The sequence below is a fragment of the Eriocheir sinensis genome, chromosome 63 (genome assembly GCF_024679095.1).
Source record: "Eriocheir sinensis breed Jianghai 21 chromosome 63, ASM2467909v1, whole genome shotgun sequence".
NCBI classification, from domain to species: Eukaryota; Metazoa; Arthropoda; class Malacostraca; order Decapoda; family Varunidae; genus Eriocheir; species Eriocheir sinensis.
The window spans coordinates 8866638-8887864 of NC_066571.1; the positions used below are offsets into that span (position 1 = coordinate 8866638).

The 21227-nt window shown below is 46.6% G+C and overlaps 3 protein-coding genes and 1 long non-coding RNA gene across 7 annotated transcripts in view; 2 read left to right on the plus strand and 2 right to left on the minus strand.

Moving 5' to 3' along the window:
* LOC126986990 (uncharacterized) overlaps positions 1 to 7049 on the plus strand; it is a 13599-nt gene extending 6550 nt beyond the window's left edge. Inside the window, exons 2-5 of one of the 3 annotated variants that reach the window (XR_007740093.1) lie at positions 4168 to 4383; positions 4983 to 5132; positions 5623 to 5957; positions 6515 to 7049. Coding sequence is in view for 2 of the 3 variants with exons in the window: in XM_050843585.1 (XP_050699542.1) it covers positions 4168 to 4383; positions 4983 to 5132; positions 5623 to 5730 (474 nt within the window). In the remaining variant the exon portion in view is untranslated. Of the gene's footprint in view, positions 1 to 4167; positions 4384 to 4982; positions 5133 to 5622; positions 6094 to 6514 lie in introns of those variants that run through there. The other 2 variants (XM_050843586.1, XM_050843585.1) reach the window with 2 other exon arrangements.
* Positions 5817 to 6580, minus strand: LOC126986991 (uncharacterized). Of its 2 annotated transcripts, none has more exons than XR_007740095.1 (2): positions 6437 to 6580; positions 5817 to 6157 (listed from the first exon to the last, which is right to left on the minus strand). It is a non-coding gene; the product is annotated as an uncharacterized LOC126986991 (long non-coding RNA). The 2 variants fall into 2 exon arrangements; XR_007740094.1 differs by having other exon boundaries at positions 6297 to 6517.
* Positions 7050 to 16345: 9296 nt separating the features above from the next.
* On the minus strand, positions 16346 to 17839 carry LOC126986773 (uncharacterized). Its single transcript, XM_050843145.1, has one exon. The coding sequence runs from the start codon at positions 17373 to 17375 to the stop codon at positions 16761 to 16763; it is 615 nt and encodes a 204-aa protein (XP_050699102.1). The 5' UTR covers positions 17376 to 17839; the 3' UTR covers positions 16346 to 16760.
* Positions 17840 to 19403: 1564 nt separating this feature from the next.
* On the plus strand, positions 19404 to 20850 carry LOC126986774 (uncharacterized). The gene has a single exon (XM_050843146.1). It carries the CDS (start codon positions 19795 to 19797, stop codon positions 20542 to 20544), a length of 750 nt encoding a protein of 249 aa, XP_050699103.1. The 5' UTR covers positions 19404 to 19794; the 3' UTR covers positions 20545 to 20850.
* Positions 20851 to 21227: the final 377 nt, after the last annotated feature.

Genomic DNA, 21227 nt, shown 5'->3' on the forward strand with positions numbered 1-21227 from the left:
AGCTTTCTTAAGACATACGCTATTTGGTTGGTCCTCGGTTGACACTAATGGGTAGACTAGCCATTGGGTAGTCTAGGCACTGCTACCAAACTAACCAAAACAAAACCATGTCTATATGTTTTTATCAAACTTATTTACATCGACCTTTTCTTTTGCGATTGTAACTTTAGAAAGGAAATGAGTAAATATCGAACGTCAACCTCAAGACGGAATGGCGTCGAAAAATCTTATGGAACCTAACTTTTTAAGTGTAATATTACCATTATCATACGACAATAGATTATCGATTATTGATCTTTAAAATGGCACTTAACAGACGGCGAGATATGTTAAATGAGCACCTGATGACCTCAGTATTCAAATTTAGGTTAACACGACGTCAAAGATTCTGGAAACTCGAACATTTACAAAAAAAAAAAATAATAATAAAGATACATGCACTAAAAAAAATAAACAGGTTTTTTCTGTTCAACATTTCGACTTCAAGGATATTTCTAGAGACTATCAAACATTAAAAAAAAAAAATTATAAATAGGTATACAAAGAAAAATAGGTCTAAATCATTTCAGAACATCATTATCGTCAGTGACATCTCAAGTATAGTGTAGGGCTTACTGTTATCGTACATCTCATTGAAGTAAACAGTATCGAACATTTCAGGGACATCTTACATCGTACATTCTGGGAACATTCTCGTACATTCCTCAAGTATGCGGTTACACAAGAGGGTTGATAAAAACTGGGCTGACAAGGAATCCAGTATCGCGTCATAAGGTGTTCGCTTCCCTTTACTCCTCCTGTTGTTTCGCTCAATGGCAGTTGGATACAAGTTGCAGACTCGTTATATGTAATTAATTTATTTGCCTTTCTTACCGTAAAAAAAAGACGCTGACGAGGTGGACGGGCATGAGAGAGAGAGAGAGAGAGAGAGAGAGAGAGAGAGAGAGAGAGAGAGAGAGACTTTATTCATCATCACTCTCAATAACATACTCTCTCTCTCTCTCTCTCTCTCTCTCTCTCTCCAGCGCCCTCAACTCCAGCTAACTTCAGGTGGCGGTGGTGGTGGTGCTGCTGATGGTGACGTAGGCGGTGGTAGTGTTGAATGGTGACTGATGAAGTGGTGATGATGATGATGGTGGTGGTGATAGTGATTGGTGAAGTGGTGATTGTGGTGTAGATGATGATGGTGGTGATGGTGGTAGTGATAGTCCTCCCGAAATTGACCTCTCTTTCGGCCACCTCTTTTGATTATTTTTATAGGAGCAGCGAGTTGAGGGCTTTTTTTATTATTATTATTGTTTCCTTTTTTGTGTGTGCCCTTGAGCCGTCTCCTTTGTTGTAAAAAAAAGAAGAAGAAAAAGATGATGATGGTGGTGATGGTAGTCGTGTTGAATGATGCCAGTAACCGCATTCGGGTGTATAAATAGGAGTTAACACTCTTCCCTGCCTGGTCACGCCCTCAGCTCAATTACCGACCATGTTACAATAGAGCGATTTTTCCTTTTCCTCTACTCATTTCTTACAAAGGAAAGAAAAACAGGTCAAAACAATACGGAGAGGAAAATATTGCGAACTTTCTTTCATTTCCAGTTTTTTGCTCAAACTCCAAATATCGACCGTGTTCCAATAATGTTATGGTGTTTTCTTTTTTCTCTTTTCACTCGATAGGAAAAAATAAAAACTAGGTCAAAACAATAAAAAAAGAAAAAAAAGAAAAGAAACAGAGCAACATCACCAACTCAGACTTTGTTCCCTTCCAGTGATTCGCCTTAACCTCGCACACACACACACACACACACACACACACACACACACACACACACACACACACACACACACACACTCTCTCTCTCTCTCTCTCTCTCTCTCTCTCTCTCTCTCTCTCTCTCTCTCTCTCTCTCTCTCTCTCTCTCTCTCTCTCTCTCATTCGTCACATTTTCACGTCATTTCCGCAAGCATCAAAAAGACAGACTCAGACATAAAGAAACAGGGAAAAAAAGCAAAGCGAGGCCGTCTAGAACCCTTTCTCTGCTATGTTTTTTTTTCTGTTACTGAGAGAGAGAGAGAGAGAGAGAGAGAGAGAGAGTGCGCCTCCGCCAGTGTCCTTTATCGAGGGTTACCAGCGAGGGACGTTCTGGAGTCCGTAATTTACGCTCGAACCCGGATGTTCAGACTAATAATTAAACTTGCTTTGAAATTATTTGGGCTGCAAGTGGAGAGTTGACCTTTATTACGTAGGCGAGAGAGAGAGAGAGAGAGAGAGAGAGAGAGAGAGAGAGAGAGAGAGAGAGAGAGAGAGAGAGAGAGAGAGAGAGAGAGAACATATATCTTATTCATTCATGTTAACTATTGCAGAAACGGCAAATCGGGTCATGGAGTGTCGCTGGAATGACTTCACGTCGAATCATCTACTCCGTGAAAGTGAATCGAGGCATGTTACCATCTTAGTCCGTGAACGCCAACTCCGGCTATATGGGCACGCGGCGCGCCTCCCGGACGTCGATCATGATCACATGGTTGTTTCTGTACGAGACTCCCACGTAACTCATGGCTGGGGCAAGTCAGCTGATCCTGCCGGGAGGGACTTGGGATGGACCGGGCAGCTGCGTGGGAGCTTGCTCGGGGTGGGGGGGGGATAGGGTATGAAGCGACGTTACCCCGGGCGTCTGCTTCACGTTAGTTTGTTAGTAATACCTAAGTCTATATATACCAAGTCAAGTCACTCTGCTTCAAAACTGCGACCGGTACGCGCAGGAGGCGGTTTTTGGGCGGAGCAGCGGGATGACGTCACTTGGAGCCAAAAAAAAAAAATACCCGCCAGTTCAGGGGTGACTAAAGTTGGGGCCGTATGTGCACTCTGGATTTGCATTCTCGCCTTCTTTCACAGCGCGTTCAGGCAAGCCAAGGCCCGCCGCTCCAGCTTCATCCCGTTTTCCTCGGCTTTCAAGCTTCTAATGGAAATCGGGCCCCGTGACCTTGATCCCGCCGAACCGTCAGTGCGCGGCGGCTGTTTGGTCGTGTCGCCATAATTGGATTCTCTACTTTTTCAACCCTCAAAAGGAGGCAGAAGAAAGGCTGAAAAAACGACGCACTCAATGACTTATCTAATCAAACTGTTTGCAGACAAGTTCTAAGTCTTATATTGCGTCTGGATTTTTTTTTTTTTTTTTGTGTGTGTGTGTGTGTATGTCGAGCAAGATTTTCGAAATTTAATAATTGTGTGTGTGTGTGTGTGTGTGTGTGTGTGTGTGTGTGTGTGTGTGTGTGTGTGTGTGTGTGTGTGCCATGTTTAGACTTAGGAATGTTGAATGAAACTATGACATTTCTTTCTCCCGCATTGGTAAAGTGATTTATTTTATTTTATTCTGGAAGTTTTATTTTAATCTTCCAAACACTCGTGACCGGCGGCGCGTGCCTAGTCGAGAAACACTGAATAAACGAAACCTTTCTTCCTCTTCTGTTGTGGCGTTGATGGCGAACTTTTGTGATACGTGACAATGAGATGAGCGGAGTGACTTTGGAGTGTGTGATAGAACGAGGATTTGCAAGGTTGTCCCTCATCTTACATCTCTCCATTCCTTTCCACTTTCCTCCTTTTCCCTCCTCTATAATCTAGCTACGCCCTCCTACTCTCCTGCTATCTCTCCCTTCTCTTCTCCCTTTCCCTACTCTATAATCTAGCTACGCCCTTCTACTCTCCTGCTATCTCTCCCTTCTCCCCTTATCCTCCCTGTTTCTCCTCTTATTTATCTCTCTCCTTTCCACTTTCCTCCCTTTCTCTCCTCTATATCTTCCTACGCCCTTCTACTCTCCTGCTATCTCTCCCTTCTCTCCTTTATCCTCCCTGTTTCTCCTCTCACTCCACTCTCAATGCCTTTCCCCTCTCCTCCCTTTCCCTCTCCCTCTCCCTCTTCTCTCCAGTTTTGCTTCGGCCTTCTACTCCTCTGCTTTCTCTTCCTCACCTCCATGATCCTCCCAGCTCCTCCTCTCACTTCCCTCTCACTCCTTTTCACTCCCCCTCAATTCCTCTCCACTCTCCTACCTCTACCTACTCTCCAATCTTGCTCCTCCATTCTCCTCTGCTACCTCTCTCTTCTTCTTCCCGGTCCTTCTACTTCCTCCTCTCAATTCCTTTCCACTCCTTTTCACTCCTCCTCTCCCCAATAGATGGCGCGCACAGGAGCAGTAGCGGCGGTGGTGCTGGGGACGGTTCTGGCTCTCACGCAGTTCGAGGCGGCGCTGGCAACACCCGTCAGCGCCAACGTACACACATCGGGATTCTCGGGCAGTAGCTCCGGGGCCGCGCAGAGCCAGGTTGTGGAGAACGACGGTACCATCAAGGGCGAGTGTGCGTACGTGGGCCCTGATGGCAACACTATCAAGGTGGGTATTGAGTTTGAGGTTATGAGATTAAATAGTGTCTTTGTTGGGCCCTAAGATGATCAAGGTGGGTATTGAGTTTGAGATTATGGGATTAAATAGTGTCTTTGTTGGGCCCTGATGGTAATACGATGAAGGTGGGTATTGAGTTTGGGATTATGGGATTAAATAGTGTCTTTGTTTTAATGTCGATGGAGGCACAACAGATATTTTCAAAGGCCACAAAGATGATTAGTTAAGTACCAATGAGAGTTTCTTAACGTTCATGGTGCAGAAGTCTCGTCAAACTCTCACTAGGCTCATAAAGCTACCCATGGAAATACTACTGCAACCACAACCTCTACAAAAGCCCTATTGAATCTACATTATATTCCGCTGACGCCTCAACCAAACACTATAACCAGCACTACAGACTTGACTAATACTAAATGATAATGTATCGCTTCAATCACAGACTAAACAACCACCACCACAGACTTGACTAACGTTAAAAGATAATGTAAGTGTGTCGGATCAATCAAAGAGTATGACCACTACACACTAAAGATTATAATGGTACAGACTTGACTAGTAATAGATCATCCTTCTCCCCCGTGCCTCAGATCTCGTATCGGCAGCCCCCCAACGGCCAGCTCCAGGCAGAGTCCAACACTCCCGGCGTTGACCCTGCCGCCGCGCTCGCCACCTGCAGGAGGGCCGCTGAAGCCGCCTCCATCGCCGCCCAACAGAACTTCCAGCAGGTCCAGGAAATGGTGGGTACCCGCTAGCCTGCCTCTCAGCTCCTTCCTCTCCTCATGGTGGTTGTGAAAATCTCTCTCGATCCCTTTATCTCTCCATCGATCTACCTATCTGTCTCTCCCAGCCTCTCACCCTCCTCTATGTAGTCTTTTAAATAGGGCTCATTATATTTTTTGCCTTATATTTTTCTCTTTTTAACCCCTTCAGTGATTTCCTCCACACCAACGGTTCTTAAACTTTGAACTAATACACCCCCTCTAAGAATGGGTCTCTACCACCACTCCCCCCTTACATATCCCTTACATAATAGCCCACATTCTTGTTAATATAATAAGTATTCCACCAACAGGAATTCCAAGTTTTTCCCCCAAGGCTGGCGGCCACCTGGAAATTACCAACCCACTGCTCTGCATAAACACACACAAAAATCTATATCTATCCTTATCTCTAAATCTACGTGTCTCTCTTAGTCTCTTACCTTGACTGTCTTTCCTCCTTCGGCAGATCCGCCAACAGCAACTGCAGCTCCAAGCCTTGCAAGAGAGATTCCAGGTCCCAAACTTCTTCGGCTTCCCCAACCAGTTCCAGTTCCCGGGCTTCGGTCATTTCTAAGGACGACAGCCTCACCCTCTCGCTCTTCCTTCTCCCCCAGATCCTCCGCTCCATTCGTCGCCCCTAAAGAATAAAGACGAGGTGAGGGTTGTCATTTGTGGAAGTGCTAATCAACTATTCACATCAGCAACACTAAGAAGGACAGCAACCTCGCCCTCCCTCGCTCTCCCCTCTCCCTCAGTACCGCCGCTTCACTGGTCGTCCCTGAAGAATAGAGACAAGTGAGGGTCGTCAATTTGGAAGTGGTATTCAACTATTCACATCAGCAACACTAAGAAGGACAGCAACCTCGCCCTCCCTCGCTCTCCCCTCTCCCTAAGTACCGCCGCTTCACTGGTCGTCCCTCAAGAATAGAGACAAGTGAGGGTCGTCAATTTGGAAGTGGTATTCAACCATTCACATCAGCAACACTAAGAAGGACAGCAACCTCGCCCTCCCTCGCTCTCCCCTCCCCCTCAGTAACGCCGCTTCACTGGTCGTCCCTGAAGAATAGAGACAAGTGAGGGTCGTCAATTTGGAAGTGGTATTCAACTATTCGCATCTGCAACACTTCAAAGGACAGCAACCTCGCGTCTCCCTCGCTCTCCCCTCTCCCTCAGTACCGCCGCTTCACTGGTCGTCCCTGAAGAATAGAGACAAGTGAGGGTCGTCAATTTGGAAGTGGTATTCAACTATTCACATCAGCAACACTAAGAAGGACAGCAACCTCGCCCTCACTCGCTCTCCGCTCTCCCTCAGTAACGCCGCTTCACTGGTCGTCCCTGAAGAATAGAGAAAATTGGAGTTCATAATCTGTGGAAGTGTTAATTCATATATCCGTAGCAGCAAAATGACTTACAGCCGAGCATTGCCGAAATCGCTGTACGAGGAATGAAATTTTTCAACATGTCAGTGAAAGCAAGCCATTATTCGTTATCCGCGGAAGACAAAGACGAAGTGAAGTTTATAAATAGGACGTGCTTTCTTTCCAAATCTACTTAATCAAAACCATGGCTGCACCAGACGCCTCATAGACCCTTGCATGTTGGGACAAGAAATATGAGATGAAAAAAAGTTAAAGAAACCCATTACCAACAAGCCCATGATTTACGTTATGTTAAAAAGCTTCACTGAAAACACATCTACAATCGTATCACTAGTTATATAATCCGCCTATTGATATTGTGTTTCGTAACCTTGTAACCTGTATTATTTCATTATATTTTGTCTTATTATATAAAAACAAAACGCGTATTTCTTTTTTTATGGATTAATGGCACCACAAGAGTCTCCCTAATCCTTGTCTTGAGATTATGAAAAACAATTTGTGACCCTTAAAAGACGTATCATTTCCACCATGCTCTTGATGTGTAGAGAACTGTATTTTTCTTTGACAGCAGACCAGCGCCATCACAACGCTTCTGTAATCCGTGTCTTGAAATCATGAAGAGAAATTTGTAAGCTTTAGAAGAAGTATTATTTGCGCCATACATTCTGTGGGGTTGTAAATAAAGAACTATATTTTCCTCACTGACAAGAGAACAAGGCCATCACAACAGTTCCATAATCCGTGTCTTGAAATCATAAAAGAGAAATTTGTAAGCCTTAGAAGAAGTATTATTTGCGCCATACATTGTGGCGTTATAAAAAACAGAGCAACTATATTTTCCTCACTGACAAGAGAGCAGCGCCGTCACAACACTTCTATAACCCGTGTCTTGAAATCATAGAGAAATTTGTAAGCTTTAGAAGAAGTATTATTTGCATCATACATTGTGGCGTTATAAAAAACAGAGCAACTATATTTTCCTCACTGACAAGAGAGCAGCGCCATCACAACAGCTCCATAATCCGTGTCTTGAAATCATAAAAGATAAATTTGTAAGCCTTAGAAGAAGTATTATTTGCACCATACATTGTGGCGCTATAAAAAACAGAGCAACTATATTTTCCTCATTGACAAGAGAGCAGCGCCATCACAACAGCTCCATAATCCGTGTCTTGAAATCATGAAGAGAAATTTGTAAGCTTTAGAAGAAGTATTATTTGCACCATACATTGTGGCGTTACAAAAAACAGAGCAACTATATTTTCCTCACTGACAGGAGAGCAGCGCCATCACAACAGCTCCATAATCCGTGTCTTGAAATCATGAAGAGTATTTGTAATCTTTAAAATTAGTATTACTTTATTCATATCTTCTGTGGGTTTATAAAGAACAGTATACCCACGTTGTTTGCCCTTCCTCTGTAACTCCATGGTCGCTATTTTCAGACGCTTTTGAATCTTACAACTTTTAGATACAGATTGATCGGTATTCTAAAACGCTACCGTCTCACATAATTTCCTTGAGCCAAAAAGTATATTAATCGAGTTCTCATGATTGTTTCTTCACGCTCATGGTACGTAATCTTTGTTAAACTACCACCAGGGTCATAGAACTACCCCCCGTGGAAATGCTCACAGCTCATACGACGAAAGCTTTGTCAAATGTGCGGGCTTGGGAGTTGAAATGTTTTAAAATCCGCCCTGTTATGACGCCACGCCAGTCGAGGGAATGTGTGCGTGATCCTCCTGGTTGCCCTGTGTTGCTGTTCTATCTTCAAATTTGTATAATGAAAATAAGTAGCGGCTTTTTATTTTTCATTCAGCGTCGTTACAAAGAGATTCAGGTATAATTCTCGTTCAGTGATGGCGAAGCTTCCCAACAGATTACGGCTTCACTGCACCGTTTCAAGCATGGATTCTGTCCTGTGAGTCTTTCCCACACCCCGCTCACTCCGTCACACACACACACACACACACACACACGAGTTGCAGGAAAAGTTGAAAAATAAGGATACGGAAGCAGGACTATCTGATCACGTCGTCATACCTCACATCCTGTACACACACACACACACACACACACACACACACACACACACATACACAAACGTTTCAAGATAAAAATGAATAAATTTGATATGGAGGACACTACATCCGGGAAACTATAACTAGGTAAACACACACACACACACACACACACACACACACACACATACCTAGTTATAGTTTCCCGGATGTAGTGTCCTCCATATCAAATTTATTGTGTGTGTGTGTGTGTGTGTGTGTGTGTGACGACGTGGTGACGGATCAGATAGTCCTGCTCTGGTATTCTTATTTTTCAACTTTGTCGTGTGTGTGTGTGTGTGTGTGTGTGTTGTGTGTGTGTGAGCGGGGGGAAAGACTCACAGGACAGAATCCATGCTTGAAACATCACTGAACGAGAATTATACCTGAATCTCTTTGTAACGACTTTGCCTACAGAAATCTTGAAAAACGCAAAACATCAGTTTCTCTCGCTTTTATTGATTTCCGAAAGGCTTTTGACCTAGTTCACCACACCACAGTCATCAACAAAGCAATAAACCTAGGGCTTCACCCTAACCTGGTCTCCTGGCTGGCTGATTTCCTGCACCAGCGTAAACAGGTGGTGAGATTTCAGGGAGTGGCCTCCCCTCCTCTACACCTTACTTGCGGGGTACCTCAGGGGTCCAAAATGGGCCCTTTGTGCTTCCTTATCCTAATTAATGACGCCCTGACCCACACACCCCACCGCTGGAAGTACGTGGACGACACCACAGTGGGAGTAACAGTTGACAACAGCAACCCAGATTATTCCCACCTCCAGGAAACACTACACAACCTACACACATGGACAACACAAAACATGGTCACCATCAACGACGCCAAAACTACACTCCTACACATCAACACCTCCTCTGCCCCTGTTGCCCCCCCTGTGGTGTCCATCAACGACACTCCCCTCCGGGTAGTTACATCAGCAAAACTACTTGGAGTCACCCTGGACAACAAACTCACATGGAAGGAGCACGTCTCCCAGCTCACCAGATCTGCCACCTATAAACTGTACCTGCTGAGGAGACTCAAAACGCTGGGGGCCCCTGAGTGTGCGCTGGCGAGCGTGTACTCCTCGTTCATCCTCCCCAAACTGACATACGCGTCCCCAGCGTGGTCTTCCTCCATCAACATCACGCAGCGCCGCCAACTTGAACGCGTCCAGAAGCGAGCCTGCAAAATCATCCTGGGCCCTCACTACACCAGCTACCAGGACGCCCTCGACTCCCTCCATCTCACCAGCCTACAACACCGTCACGAGACCCTACTACACCGGTTCGCAACCAAGCTTCTCAACCAGCCCAGACACAGACACATCCTCCCACCCGCAGTGAACCGCCCTCAGCAATCAGTGCGACACCACAACATTATTGCCCCGATACGGGCACGGACTGACCGCTATAAGAACAGCGCAGTGCCCGTGATGGTCAAATATATCAACAATGCAAACTAAGAGCAGCACAATTTGTATGTTTTGTAAATATTTTTCATTAGGACTTATTGTTGTTGTTATTATGATTATTATTATTATTATGATTACTATTATTATTATCATTATTATTATCGTGATTATTATTATTATCTTTACTATGATTATTGCTATTATTGTTATTTCTATTTTCCTTTTTATTTTCGATCATACTACTTTGTTCATTTGTCTCATTCATTTCATTTCATCTTCCATTGATGTATATTTTCAGCTCTAGGGCTGCCTGGTACTTCATGAAATAAACCGTTTATTATTATTATTATTATTATTATACACACACACACACACACACACACACACACACACACACACACACACACACACACACACACACACACACCGGCGCACGGAGGATGGACCCAACACACTCCCGTAACCACAAAACTCTAAAAAGTAAAGTATTTCGTCGGGGTAGCAAAGATCTATTATTTCCTTTCCCATGGAGGCAACGGGGACGAGCACCGGAGCCACGCGCACCTATGACATGTGTACCCAACTTCCCGTGGCGATCCCTTCCACACACACACACACACACACACACACCTAAACACGCAAGGTGGTGCTTATTCTCAACCTGGCCAAAAAGCGTCAAGTCTGTAATTACCGTAGCTACCTGTGGAATCTAACATCGGGGAGGACACGGAACTATTTTATCTCCGCCTCCGTCACGCCAGCGCCTTCCCTCACCCCTCCCACACTCGGAAACTATACTATAACAATAACAGTGGCGAACATATACTTGTGAGAAAGGAGGGGTATGGGGGTAAGGTGGGAATTCAGTCCTGCGTCTTGGATATGGCTGTATAAAAATGGAACTGTTTCACCTTCTCCTCCGTCACGCCAGCGCCTTCCCTCACCCCTCCCACACTCGGAAACTATACTATAACAATAACAGTGGCGAACATATACTTGTGAGAAAGGTGGGGTGAGGGGGTAAGGTGGGAATTAAGCCCGGCGAGTCTTGGGTATGGCTGTATAAAAATGGAACTGTTTCACCTCCTCCTCCGTCACGCCAGCGCCTTCCCTCACCCCTCCCACACTCGGAAACTATACTATAACAATAACAGTGGCGAACATATACTTGTGAGAAAGGAGGGGTATGGGGGTAAGGTGGGAATTCAGTCCTGCGTCTTGGATATGGCTGTATAAAAATGGAACTGTTTCACCTTCTCCTCCGTCACGCCAGCGCCTTCCCTCACCCCTCCCACACTCGGAAACTATACTATAACAATAACAGTGGCGAACATATACTTGTGAGAAAGGGGGGGTGAGGGGGTAAGGTGGGAATTAACCCCGGCGAGTCTTGAATATGGCCGTATATGGAACTGTTTCGCCTCCTCCTCCGTCACGCCAGCGCCTTCCCTCACCCCTCCCACACTCGGAAACTATACTATAACAATAACAGTGGCGAACATATACTTGTGAGAAAGGGGGGGTGAGGGGGTAAGGTGGGAATTAAGTCCTGCGTCTTGGACATGGCTGTATAAAAATGGAACTGTTTCACCTCCTCCTCCGTCACGCCAGAGCCTTCCCCTCACCCATCCCACGCTCGGAAACTTGGTCATTGTCCTCAGACCCTTTCGCCTCTCACATCAACTATACCCAAAGGCCGAAGAGGAGGTCAGTCAGGGTCTAATGACTATTTTTTAGGTTCACGGTACAGAAGAAGGGTCACACTACCACCAGGGTCATAAAAGTACTCATGGAAACACCTCAAATTAGTACGAAAGTCTTGTTAAATGTATGTGCTTGGGCGCCGAAGTGCTTAGGAATATGGCGCTTAAGTTTCCCTTCTGGACAGTCATTCCCTTTTTCTTCTCAGGGAGCAACGATTATGTGAAACCAAATTGTCAAGTCCGTTTTGGCGTTGGCTCCCGCGGGTCCATTTCTCCCCTCTGCTCTGCCACACAGTCCCAACACCTACTTTTCCTCTCATATGTTACCCATACCTTACATATGAGAGGAAGGGATAGGTGAAGGTACTGTGTGGCAGAGCGGAGGGGAGGAAAGGACCCGCGGGAGCCTACGCCAGACCGGCCTCGACATATTTGGAAGACTATAGAGGGCTTTATTTTTGGGGTTGTTTGTTTATACCCTTGAGCTCCTACCACCTCCATCCCGCCGGCCACAAGCTCTCCCTGACGCGACGCTTTCCCAGTACCTCCGCCTCGACGTATTTGGAAGACTATAGGCTCTCCCTGACGCGACGCTTTCCCAGTACCTTCGCCTCGTCTGTTCGTCCCTCGCGGTTAGTTAGATCAGGATCATTCTTATGTTCTGATTAAAACAACTCCTGGCACTGAATTGTATATTGTAAGCAGTTTTTGGATGAAGGGCGAGGCTGCAGCAAGGAAGAAAAGTGGGTTGGTCACTAAGGGAGAGGAAGGAAAAACATGTCTGTCTCTGTCTGTCTGTCTCTGTCTGTGTCTCTGTCTTTGTCTGCGTCTCTGTCTGCCTCTGTCTGTCTCTGTCTGTGTCTCTGTCTCTGTCTGTCTCTGTCTGTGTCTCTGTCTGTATCTGTCTGTGTCTCTGTCTCTGTCTGCCTCTGTCTGTCTCTGTCTGTGTCTCTGTCTGCGTCTGTGGAGGGTGAGGCTACAGTAAGGAGGAAAAGTGGGTTAGTCACGATGGGAAAGGAAGGAAAACATCATCAGCCGCGTCGTGGTTCTGGGGATGAATCAGTCACCACAACCCTCGATGACCTAACATTGCAGTGCTTCGTTTTGCACAGTATAGGAGGCAGGCAGCTCAAGGGCAAAACAGAGATTAAACAAATAAAAAAAAACTCACTGGCGCTGCTTCTGCGTAAAAATGACAGAACAGCCGAAAGAGGATTAGAATCGGATGGAGAGGCGTCTAGACACCCCCCTTCTGAAAGCCTGAGGGATTGACGGGAGCAGCTGAGGATGTCCGCATCAGGATAGGACAGCTGTGTGGTGACGCGTGAACTATCCCTACTATAAAAATAACGGTGGCGAACATACTACTCATAAGAAAAGGGGGCTAGGTGGTGGGGCAAGGATGTGGGTGTATAAAAACGGATCTGTGGTTACCCGCTTGACAATAGTTACTAAATGAAAAGTGAAATGGGGGGCTTATAGGTGAGTGCCTCCCCCCTCCCTCCCTCTCCATCTTGCATACGCTAGCTGGTGTCTTTAAATCAAGGGAATTGGGAGGTGAAATTGTTCGTCTTAAATTCTCCTCAACCTTTTCACTTTTATCGTGCATTGTTAAAAGTCATGGGAGAATTTTTTTGTATTATGCGGTGTTGCGGTGCGGAGGGAATACGTGAAGGGTTAATACTATATACTGAAGGAGCAAGATGGATTTGTTTGACTTGTATTTCCAATTTTGAACATTTCTTTCTGATATGTTCCTGCGACTTGCGACAAAAGACCATGGTATTTGGAGGCGCTGAGAGTGCGTGAAGGGTTTCTGGTAACGGAAAGTAAAGGTAGATTTGTGCTACTTATTTTCCAGCGAACACTTCTTACCGATATGCGATTGGTACGGATTTGGCTTCCACTGGTAGTCTGGTAACATAATACTCCCAGGTCTTTCTCTGCCTCTGTGGTGGATAGAGGAGTGTTTCCCATGTGGTATTGGTATGCTGGATATCCCCTCCCATGTATGATCCCCAAATATGAGAACCACTTAATGTTTTTTTTCACTGAACTGTAGCAGCCACTTTTTGCTCCATTCCTGTAGATTGGTGAGGTCTTCTTATGGGTAATCCGCAGTCAAGGGGTTGAAAGAACAAGCAGTTTAGAGGCGATGTAAGGGAAGGCGAGAAGGGTTGATGTTAATGGAAGGGCAAGATAGATTTGTTCGGCTTGCAGTTCCACCAAATATTTCTTTTCCTTGCTGATATATTGAACTTATGACAATATCGTCACCCTCATAAAATAATCGCCTAAGTCATTTTTCAAAGATTTCCAGGTTTTTCTCTACATCAATTTTTCAACATATGACCCCCATTTCTGTATAGTTGCCTTCGTCATTCAGGGTTTGAGTGTTCTAGAATTGGCCTTTTCATTCCTGCCTAAATCTTAAGCCCTCGACTGTGCATTTCCTACAGTCAGACATCACCAAGCTACAGGAATGGAACAAAAAGTGGCTGTTACAATTCAATGAAGAAAAATGTAAAGTCCTGCACCTTGGGAGTGGATATCCAGCACACCAATACCACATGGGAAACACTCCACTATTCACCACAGAGGCAGAGAAAGACCTGCGAGTATATGTTACCAGGCTACCAGTGAAAGCCGAATCCATGTCAATCGCAGCGGACGGGTTAAACCAAATGATATAATGACACTTTTTATGATTTCTTGTAAAGTAGAAAATAATGACTTAGGCGGTTTGTTTACGAAGGTGACGAAATGACGTTAAATGGCGCTGAGGGAATACATGAAGGGCTTTTTTTTTAACGGAAGGGCAACGCGGATTTGTTCGACTAAGATGAGCAGGAAATGAAAGGAAATTAAAAAAGGCTGAGTGAAAAAAACAACGCGGAAATAACAGTCGATGAAATGATGAGAATGAGGATAATAATAATAATAATAATAATAATAATAATAATAATAATAATAATAATAATAATAATAATAATAATAATAATAATAATAATAATAATAATAATAATGATAATGATAATGAAAAAATAACGCAGAAATAACAGAGTCGATGAAATAATAATAATAATAATAATAATAATAATAACCCTAGGAAAAATGAGGTAAGTCGGGTTCCCATAAATGTTTTCCGCATACATGGTACAGAACACTTGTCAAACTATCACTCGGCTCATAAAAATACCCATGGAGATGAGAATGAGGATGATAATGATGGCACTAATACCCCAAGGAAAAATAAGGTAAGTCGAGTGAGTTGGCGTGGGTTGTACCTTTGATTTTGTCCACACGCATTTCGAACACACGCCACACACCTACCTTTACCTGAGTCCCCCTGAACATTCCTCGCGATGCAGAGCTCGGGTGGATGCGAGACTGACACTGTGGGAAGGTGGACTATCTCGCTTCTCTGGATGGCGGGGAGTGTGACGGGGGTAGTGGACAGACAGACAGACAGATAGAGAGACAAGCAAACACATACCTCCTCCCCCCCCACACCCCAACGTTGCCAAATTATCGTACTCAAAACTTCGCAATTCTCAGTTCCAGGGCCCGAAACTTTTCTACCCACACAGATAACGAAATTCCAGTTAAAGTTATCGTTAAAAGCATTTCTTATTGGTGTCTGTTTGCGATAGCTGTGAGTCAGAAACCGGGATATACGACGTGCTGAGTGGCTGAGTACGATAATATGGTAACGCTGCCCCTCCCCACACACACACACAGAAACACGGATAGACAAGTTTAAAAAGACAGTGAGCCGGAAACTGATGGTATTTAAAGAGTCAAGCAATCAAGCTGGCAGACGGAAACACACACTCACGGACAGACGGAGAACAGGTATATACAAACAGACTGTGAGGTTGGTAGTGTTGACAGAGAGACAGGCAAACAAACCGCCGGAAACACACAGTCACACACACACTCACGGATAGAGAGAGAAAATGACAAACAGATAGTGACGCGGAACTTGGTTGAGTTACCCCTTCGCTGAGCCCGTTTCTCTGAGCGGGGTCGATGTTTGTGAGGCCCCGCGGTACCGAAGCTCTTGTTCGAAACTCAAACTGTGTCGAGTGTGATTCTAAAGCAGCGGAAAGGCTGATGAGTGGTTCTCTCTGTCTGGCGAGAGGGACGAAAGAGCTGGCGTCCTTCTTCTTCTTCTTATTATTATTATTCTCTGCCTTGATGCCTAGTGGGGTCTGCCGCTCCTATTATAATGTCGCCAGTAGGTTCTGTTTCCTGCATCCTCCTTGTGCCCCAACTGCTTCATGTCTCTCAATTCGATCTCTCCACCAAAGTCTCTGTCTAAGGTTGGTGTTCTCAGACGCCTCCGCCTCTCACATCAACTTTATTTATTTATTTATTTTTGATATTTATCCCCTTGTATCACTAGGGGAAACGGGTCCTTGTCCGAGGGAGCACGGGCCTTGAAAGACCGACTCTATCGACAACCAATAACACTACCTCCACTCACACCCCCACCCCATACCCACCACCACAACCACGCTCCATCACCACCATCACCACCCCTACCGCCACCACCACAAGCATGCTCCACCACCACCAATAACATTACCTTCACCCCCACCCCCCACCACCACTATAACCATGCTCCACCAACACCACCACAACCTTGCACCACCAACCCAACCCTCACCACCACTACCACAACCTTGCACCACCACCACAACCATGCACCACCACCACCAACCCAGCCTTCACACATTCTCTCACAAAAAGTGGCCTCTGTATATGGATGGCCAGTTATGGGTTCAATACTAAAACAAAACATGTATTCACCAGACGTGTTGCTAAATAGAGACAGAGATAGTACAATTAAGCAGCTTCACACATTCACGGATACATTGACTCTGGGTATGAAGACCAAACACAACATTCATTCACCAGACGTGTTGACAAACAATGACAAAGAGTGAAGAATCGCGCAGCTTCACACATTCTCTCACAAAAACATTGCCCTGGGTATCAAATCCTTGACTCTTAGGTAACCGAGGTCAGCACTCAGTTGCTCAGCAGGAATAGCCTTGCTGAGCCGCGTACTGCTCCAGAATGTGCACTTGTCGTCGTAGCCGGTTTACCTCGGGGCTCAGTTCTGTGACCTCCCTCATGGCGTCGTCAAAGTCTCTCTGAAGATGTTCTGCTTCCTGCTGCTCTCTTTGGCGCTTCTGCCACTGCCGCACAGCCCGCAGCCGCCGCCGCTCCAGCTCTGGGTCCGACTGGGGCAGCCACTCGTGCATCCTCAACGTGCGTCCACGAGAACCTGCGCCCCCAGGTGCGTGGCCTGTGCCTGCAGGGTCAGCATGCCGAGGCTCATGCTCGAGGTTCGCCCCTCCATAAGCACCCACCTCTTCGTAGTTGTATCCGTTGTTCCACTCACTGGCCGGCAGGGGCGTAGTCTCCTGGTTGGCAGATTCGTAGCGACCAAGATTGCTGGGTGCGGGCTGCAGAGCCTCGGTGAAGCCAGCCTGCCAGGCGTCGTCCAGGGAGGGCTGCGGCGTGTTGGGCTGGAAGGTGCAAGGGTCCAGGGCCGCGCCACCGCTGCTGCTGCTGTTGTGTTGGCGGGGGTTGTTGATAAGTCTCGGGTGTGCGGAGGGAGAGCCGTCGAGGAAGTTGTTAAAGTTCATTTTGACGTGTAGAAGTGAATTGAGTTCTTCCGAAGGTGTAAGAAATGCTTGCTGTGCTCCTCCGAACGTTGGAGCTCCGGCGCCTCGCTTCAGGGCCTTGCTGCGGCTGTGAAGGAGTCGCGGCTTTCCTCGGGACCCAGCTGGTGTGGCGGTCTTGGTGCAGAAGAATAGGTTAGTTTCTTGTACTGTTTCCCTTGTAATGGCGGCCTTCCGCTGGGGCTGAAAAGGGTGTACGGTAACCCAGGAGCTGCTGCGGCCTCGGTGAAGCGAGGCTGGGCGATGAATGGCCTGGAGGCGTCGGCTGTTTCCTTATAAAGTACAGGCGTGGCGGCGCGTCACAGACACGCCACCGCGGTCCGCCGTATCCGGGATATTCTATTTTACCCAGGATACTGTTGGGTGTCTCTCCAGACGGGCACCACATGAGTATTTCTTTTCTGTTCAAGATGTCTGTGTTCTTCTGTACATCTATTTGTGAATCATTTATGAATGTATTTTAATGGTTTCTTTTACGTATCAGGGAAGGCATACTTCTGTCCTTATAACACGGGGCTCCTGGTTGGCTGTATATCCCCTGTGACCTGGTGACGTGGGTAAGGGTGGGCGTGACGCGCGGAGATCCTGCTCGGCAATGCATGTGACTCCTGCGGCCCGCCAGCGAGTGGATACGTTTCTCCTCTACTGAATTTGTAACTTCCCTCATGCCAAAATTGTAGGAGATGTGGGTCTCTGGAGAACGGGACAGGAGCTTCACCCGGTAGCTGCGGGGATCATGTTTCTTAAAGGCCCCTCTAAGCGAATTAATGAGAAAAAAATCACCACTCATCAACGCATTTGTGATTAGTTTATGTATCATCTATTTTGGGGGGTTTATATCATGGCAGAAACTTGGCCCGTCGCTGGTACACGGTAAAGCCACAAATTTGGCCCGTCGCTGCTACACTGTAAAGCCACAAATTTGGCCCGTCGCTGATACACGGTAAAGCCACAAATTTGGCCCGTCGCTGGTACACGGTAAAGCCACAAATTTGGCCCGTCGCTGGTACACGGTAAAGCCACAAATTTGGCCCGTCGCTGCTACCGGGTTAATGTGAGGCGTGTGCTTCTAGTGAGCTTAGTCCCTTGCCCTGATCTTCTGTCCTCGGCTCAACGGCAAGTTTTTTCATGGTCGTAAGCTTTTATTATTATTCGTATTTATGCCCGTGAAAAGACATCAAGGGAAACTACACATCAATATAGACTCAGGAGACCCCTCGATATATGGATATGAAAAATAACATTGACAGAAAAGTAAGGAGATGAGTGAAAAGTATGCACAAAAAACACTATATATACTCCTTTTACTCTGTGCTTCACGATATCCAATTCCCTCTGGCGAGAAACATACTTTGTCTCTTGATTGAAATTTGACGTTTGAGATCTGTTACCCAGCACTGTATGGCCCAAAATTCCCGCCTTATACAGGAAGGGTATTTATTTAGCATTACACGCTGCGTTAATTTCAAGAGAACGAGTTACGCAAAATAAAATAAAAAGTATCTACATGGAGTTACGATATGCTGAGATGTGAAAAAGTACACCCACACACAAGCGGGGTGTATCTAGGAAAGCATTTGGTGGGTGTTGGACGGGGCGAGGGAAAAGCTACGACTCGCGCAGATCCCTTCTTCCAAGCAAAGAACTCGAAGGGACAGTACAAGTGTTAATCGTGTCGTCGTCCGGTGGTCTGCTTCCTGTCCATCTTTTTTTCCTTCTTCACGTCAACGGTCTCTCTCTCTCTCTCTCTCTCTCTCTCTCTCTCTCTCTCTCTCTCTCTCTCTCTCTCTCTCTCTCTCTCTCTCTCTCTCTCTCTCTCTCTCTCTCTCTCTCCTACCCACGTCACAAGGAATAATCATGTAATGTTATCCTGTTAAAGAAAATTGACAAAGATACAGAAAAGATACATACACAGACGTGAACTTGAATATATACAAACACACAAAATACAAGCTGAAAAACGTATCATAAACAAAACATACATGGGAAACACGTGGTGCCCATCTGTAGCGTCGCGTAAAGCTAAACGAATGAAATAAAATTCCCTCCAGGAACTGGCGGGCTACTTAAGGAAACGGCCGGCGCTTCTTGGTCACTCATCGCCCAGCCTTCCTTCCCCTAAGGCAGCAGCAGCTCCTGGAGTACCCTGCAGCCCTCTCTCACCCTCGTCGGACGGCCACCATAACAGGGAATAAGATTACAAGAAACTAACTTATTCTACCGCACCACGCCAACTCCTCTAGCTGAGCCCCGAGGAAGGCCGCGATTCCTTTGTACAGACGCAGCAAGGCCCTGAAGCGTGACACCGCACCTCTTACGCCCGGAGGACAGCAAGCATTTCTTACACCCTTGGGAAAGACTCAAGTCACTCCTATACAGGAAAATGAACCCATACGTTAATAATTTCCTCGACGACGCTCCCGCTGCACACCCGACACTCATCAACAACCCCCCCAAGCACAACACCGGCAGCCACTTCGGAGGTGCCGCGGCCCTGGACCCCTGGACCTCCCGTCACAACACTCCGCAGCTTCTCATGAACCATGAAAATTTCCACCAACACAATCCCGGCAGCCACTTCGGAGGTGCCGCGGCCCTGGACCCTTGCACCTCCCATCCCAACACGCCGCAGAACCTCCAGAAGCAGCTGGACTACGTGAGTACCTGGGGGCTGGACACCATCCGGCAGGTGGCCACGGACATCTATAACAATCCAGACCTGGCGTTCTTTGACCTTCAAGACCGGAGCGTCTCCGGCCCCTCGGAAACTACACCTCCACCGGCGTGTGGATGGAACGACGGCGAATATAACTACGAGGAAGAGACGGATGTGTATGGAAGCACAAACCACGCTTCCCCGCCTGCTGGGGGCGAAAGTTCTCGCCGCCGCAAGGTGAAGATGCACGAATGGCCGCCCCAGTCAGACCCAAAGCTGGAGAAGCGGCGGCTGCGGGCTCTGCGGGAGTTTTTGAAGCGCCGAAGAGAGCATCAGGAGGAAGCGCAGCTCCAGAACGAATATGACGACATTATGCGGGAGGCAAGAGAACTGGCCCCCGAGGCAGAACGGCTACGACAACGAATACAGATGCTGGAGCTGTCCGCGGCTCAGCAAGGCCACGCCGGCGGCTGCTGAACATCTGAGTGCTGACCTCGGTTACCTCGGAGCCAAAGATTCCCGCCACCCTCCGCTGGCCGTCCTGATACTGAAGTCAATGTTTTGCCAGAGAATATGTGAAGCAGTGTAATTGTGTAATCGTCATTATTTATTAACATGTCTGGTGAATGAATGCAGTGTCTTGGTACCCTAGCAGCGGAGGCCTTTTACTTAGTGTGATTTTATCCCCGCAGATGGCAGCAGCGGGGTTGTAGGGTTCTTAGATGTACGATAATTATGCCAAAATACGATAATAAAATCAGCTTTAGAAACGCACATTTTTTCCTCTTCACCTGCCAAAAAACATCAGTAATTAACTTTCTTTAACATTAAGTATGATACTGTATCATTATTTGTGTGGAAGGGACAGTTTTAGGCGAGAAACTGGCAATGTAGAGTGCAGGGTACGAGAATCTGACAGAGCTGGAATTGCCCCTCCCTTCCCCCCCCTCACTTACCAAAACAAACCCCGCTGGTGGACGTTGTTGGTGTGGCCTCCGGGTTCCTCGTTCACCCATCAGGTTGGTTAAATTCTGTTCTTGGCTCCGGACAAAATTCACGCAAACTATTCTCAACTTATCATAGTGCCTGGTGTTGTACATGACACCGCCAGCCCCGCCAGCAACTCCCCGTGAGCCGAAAGGGAGTGGGAGGAACAGGGC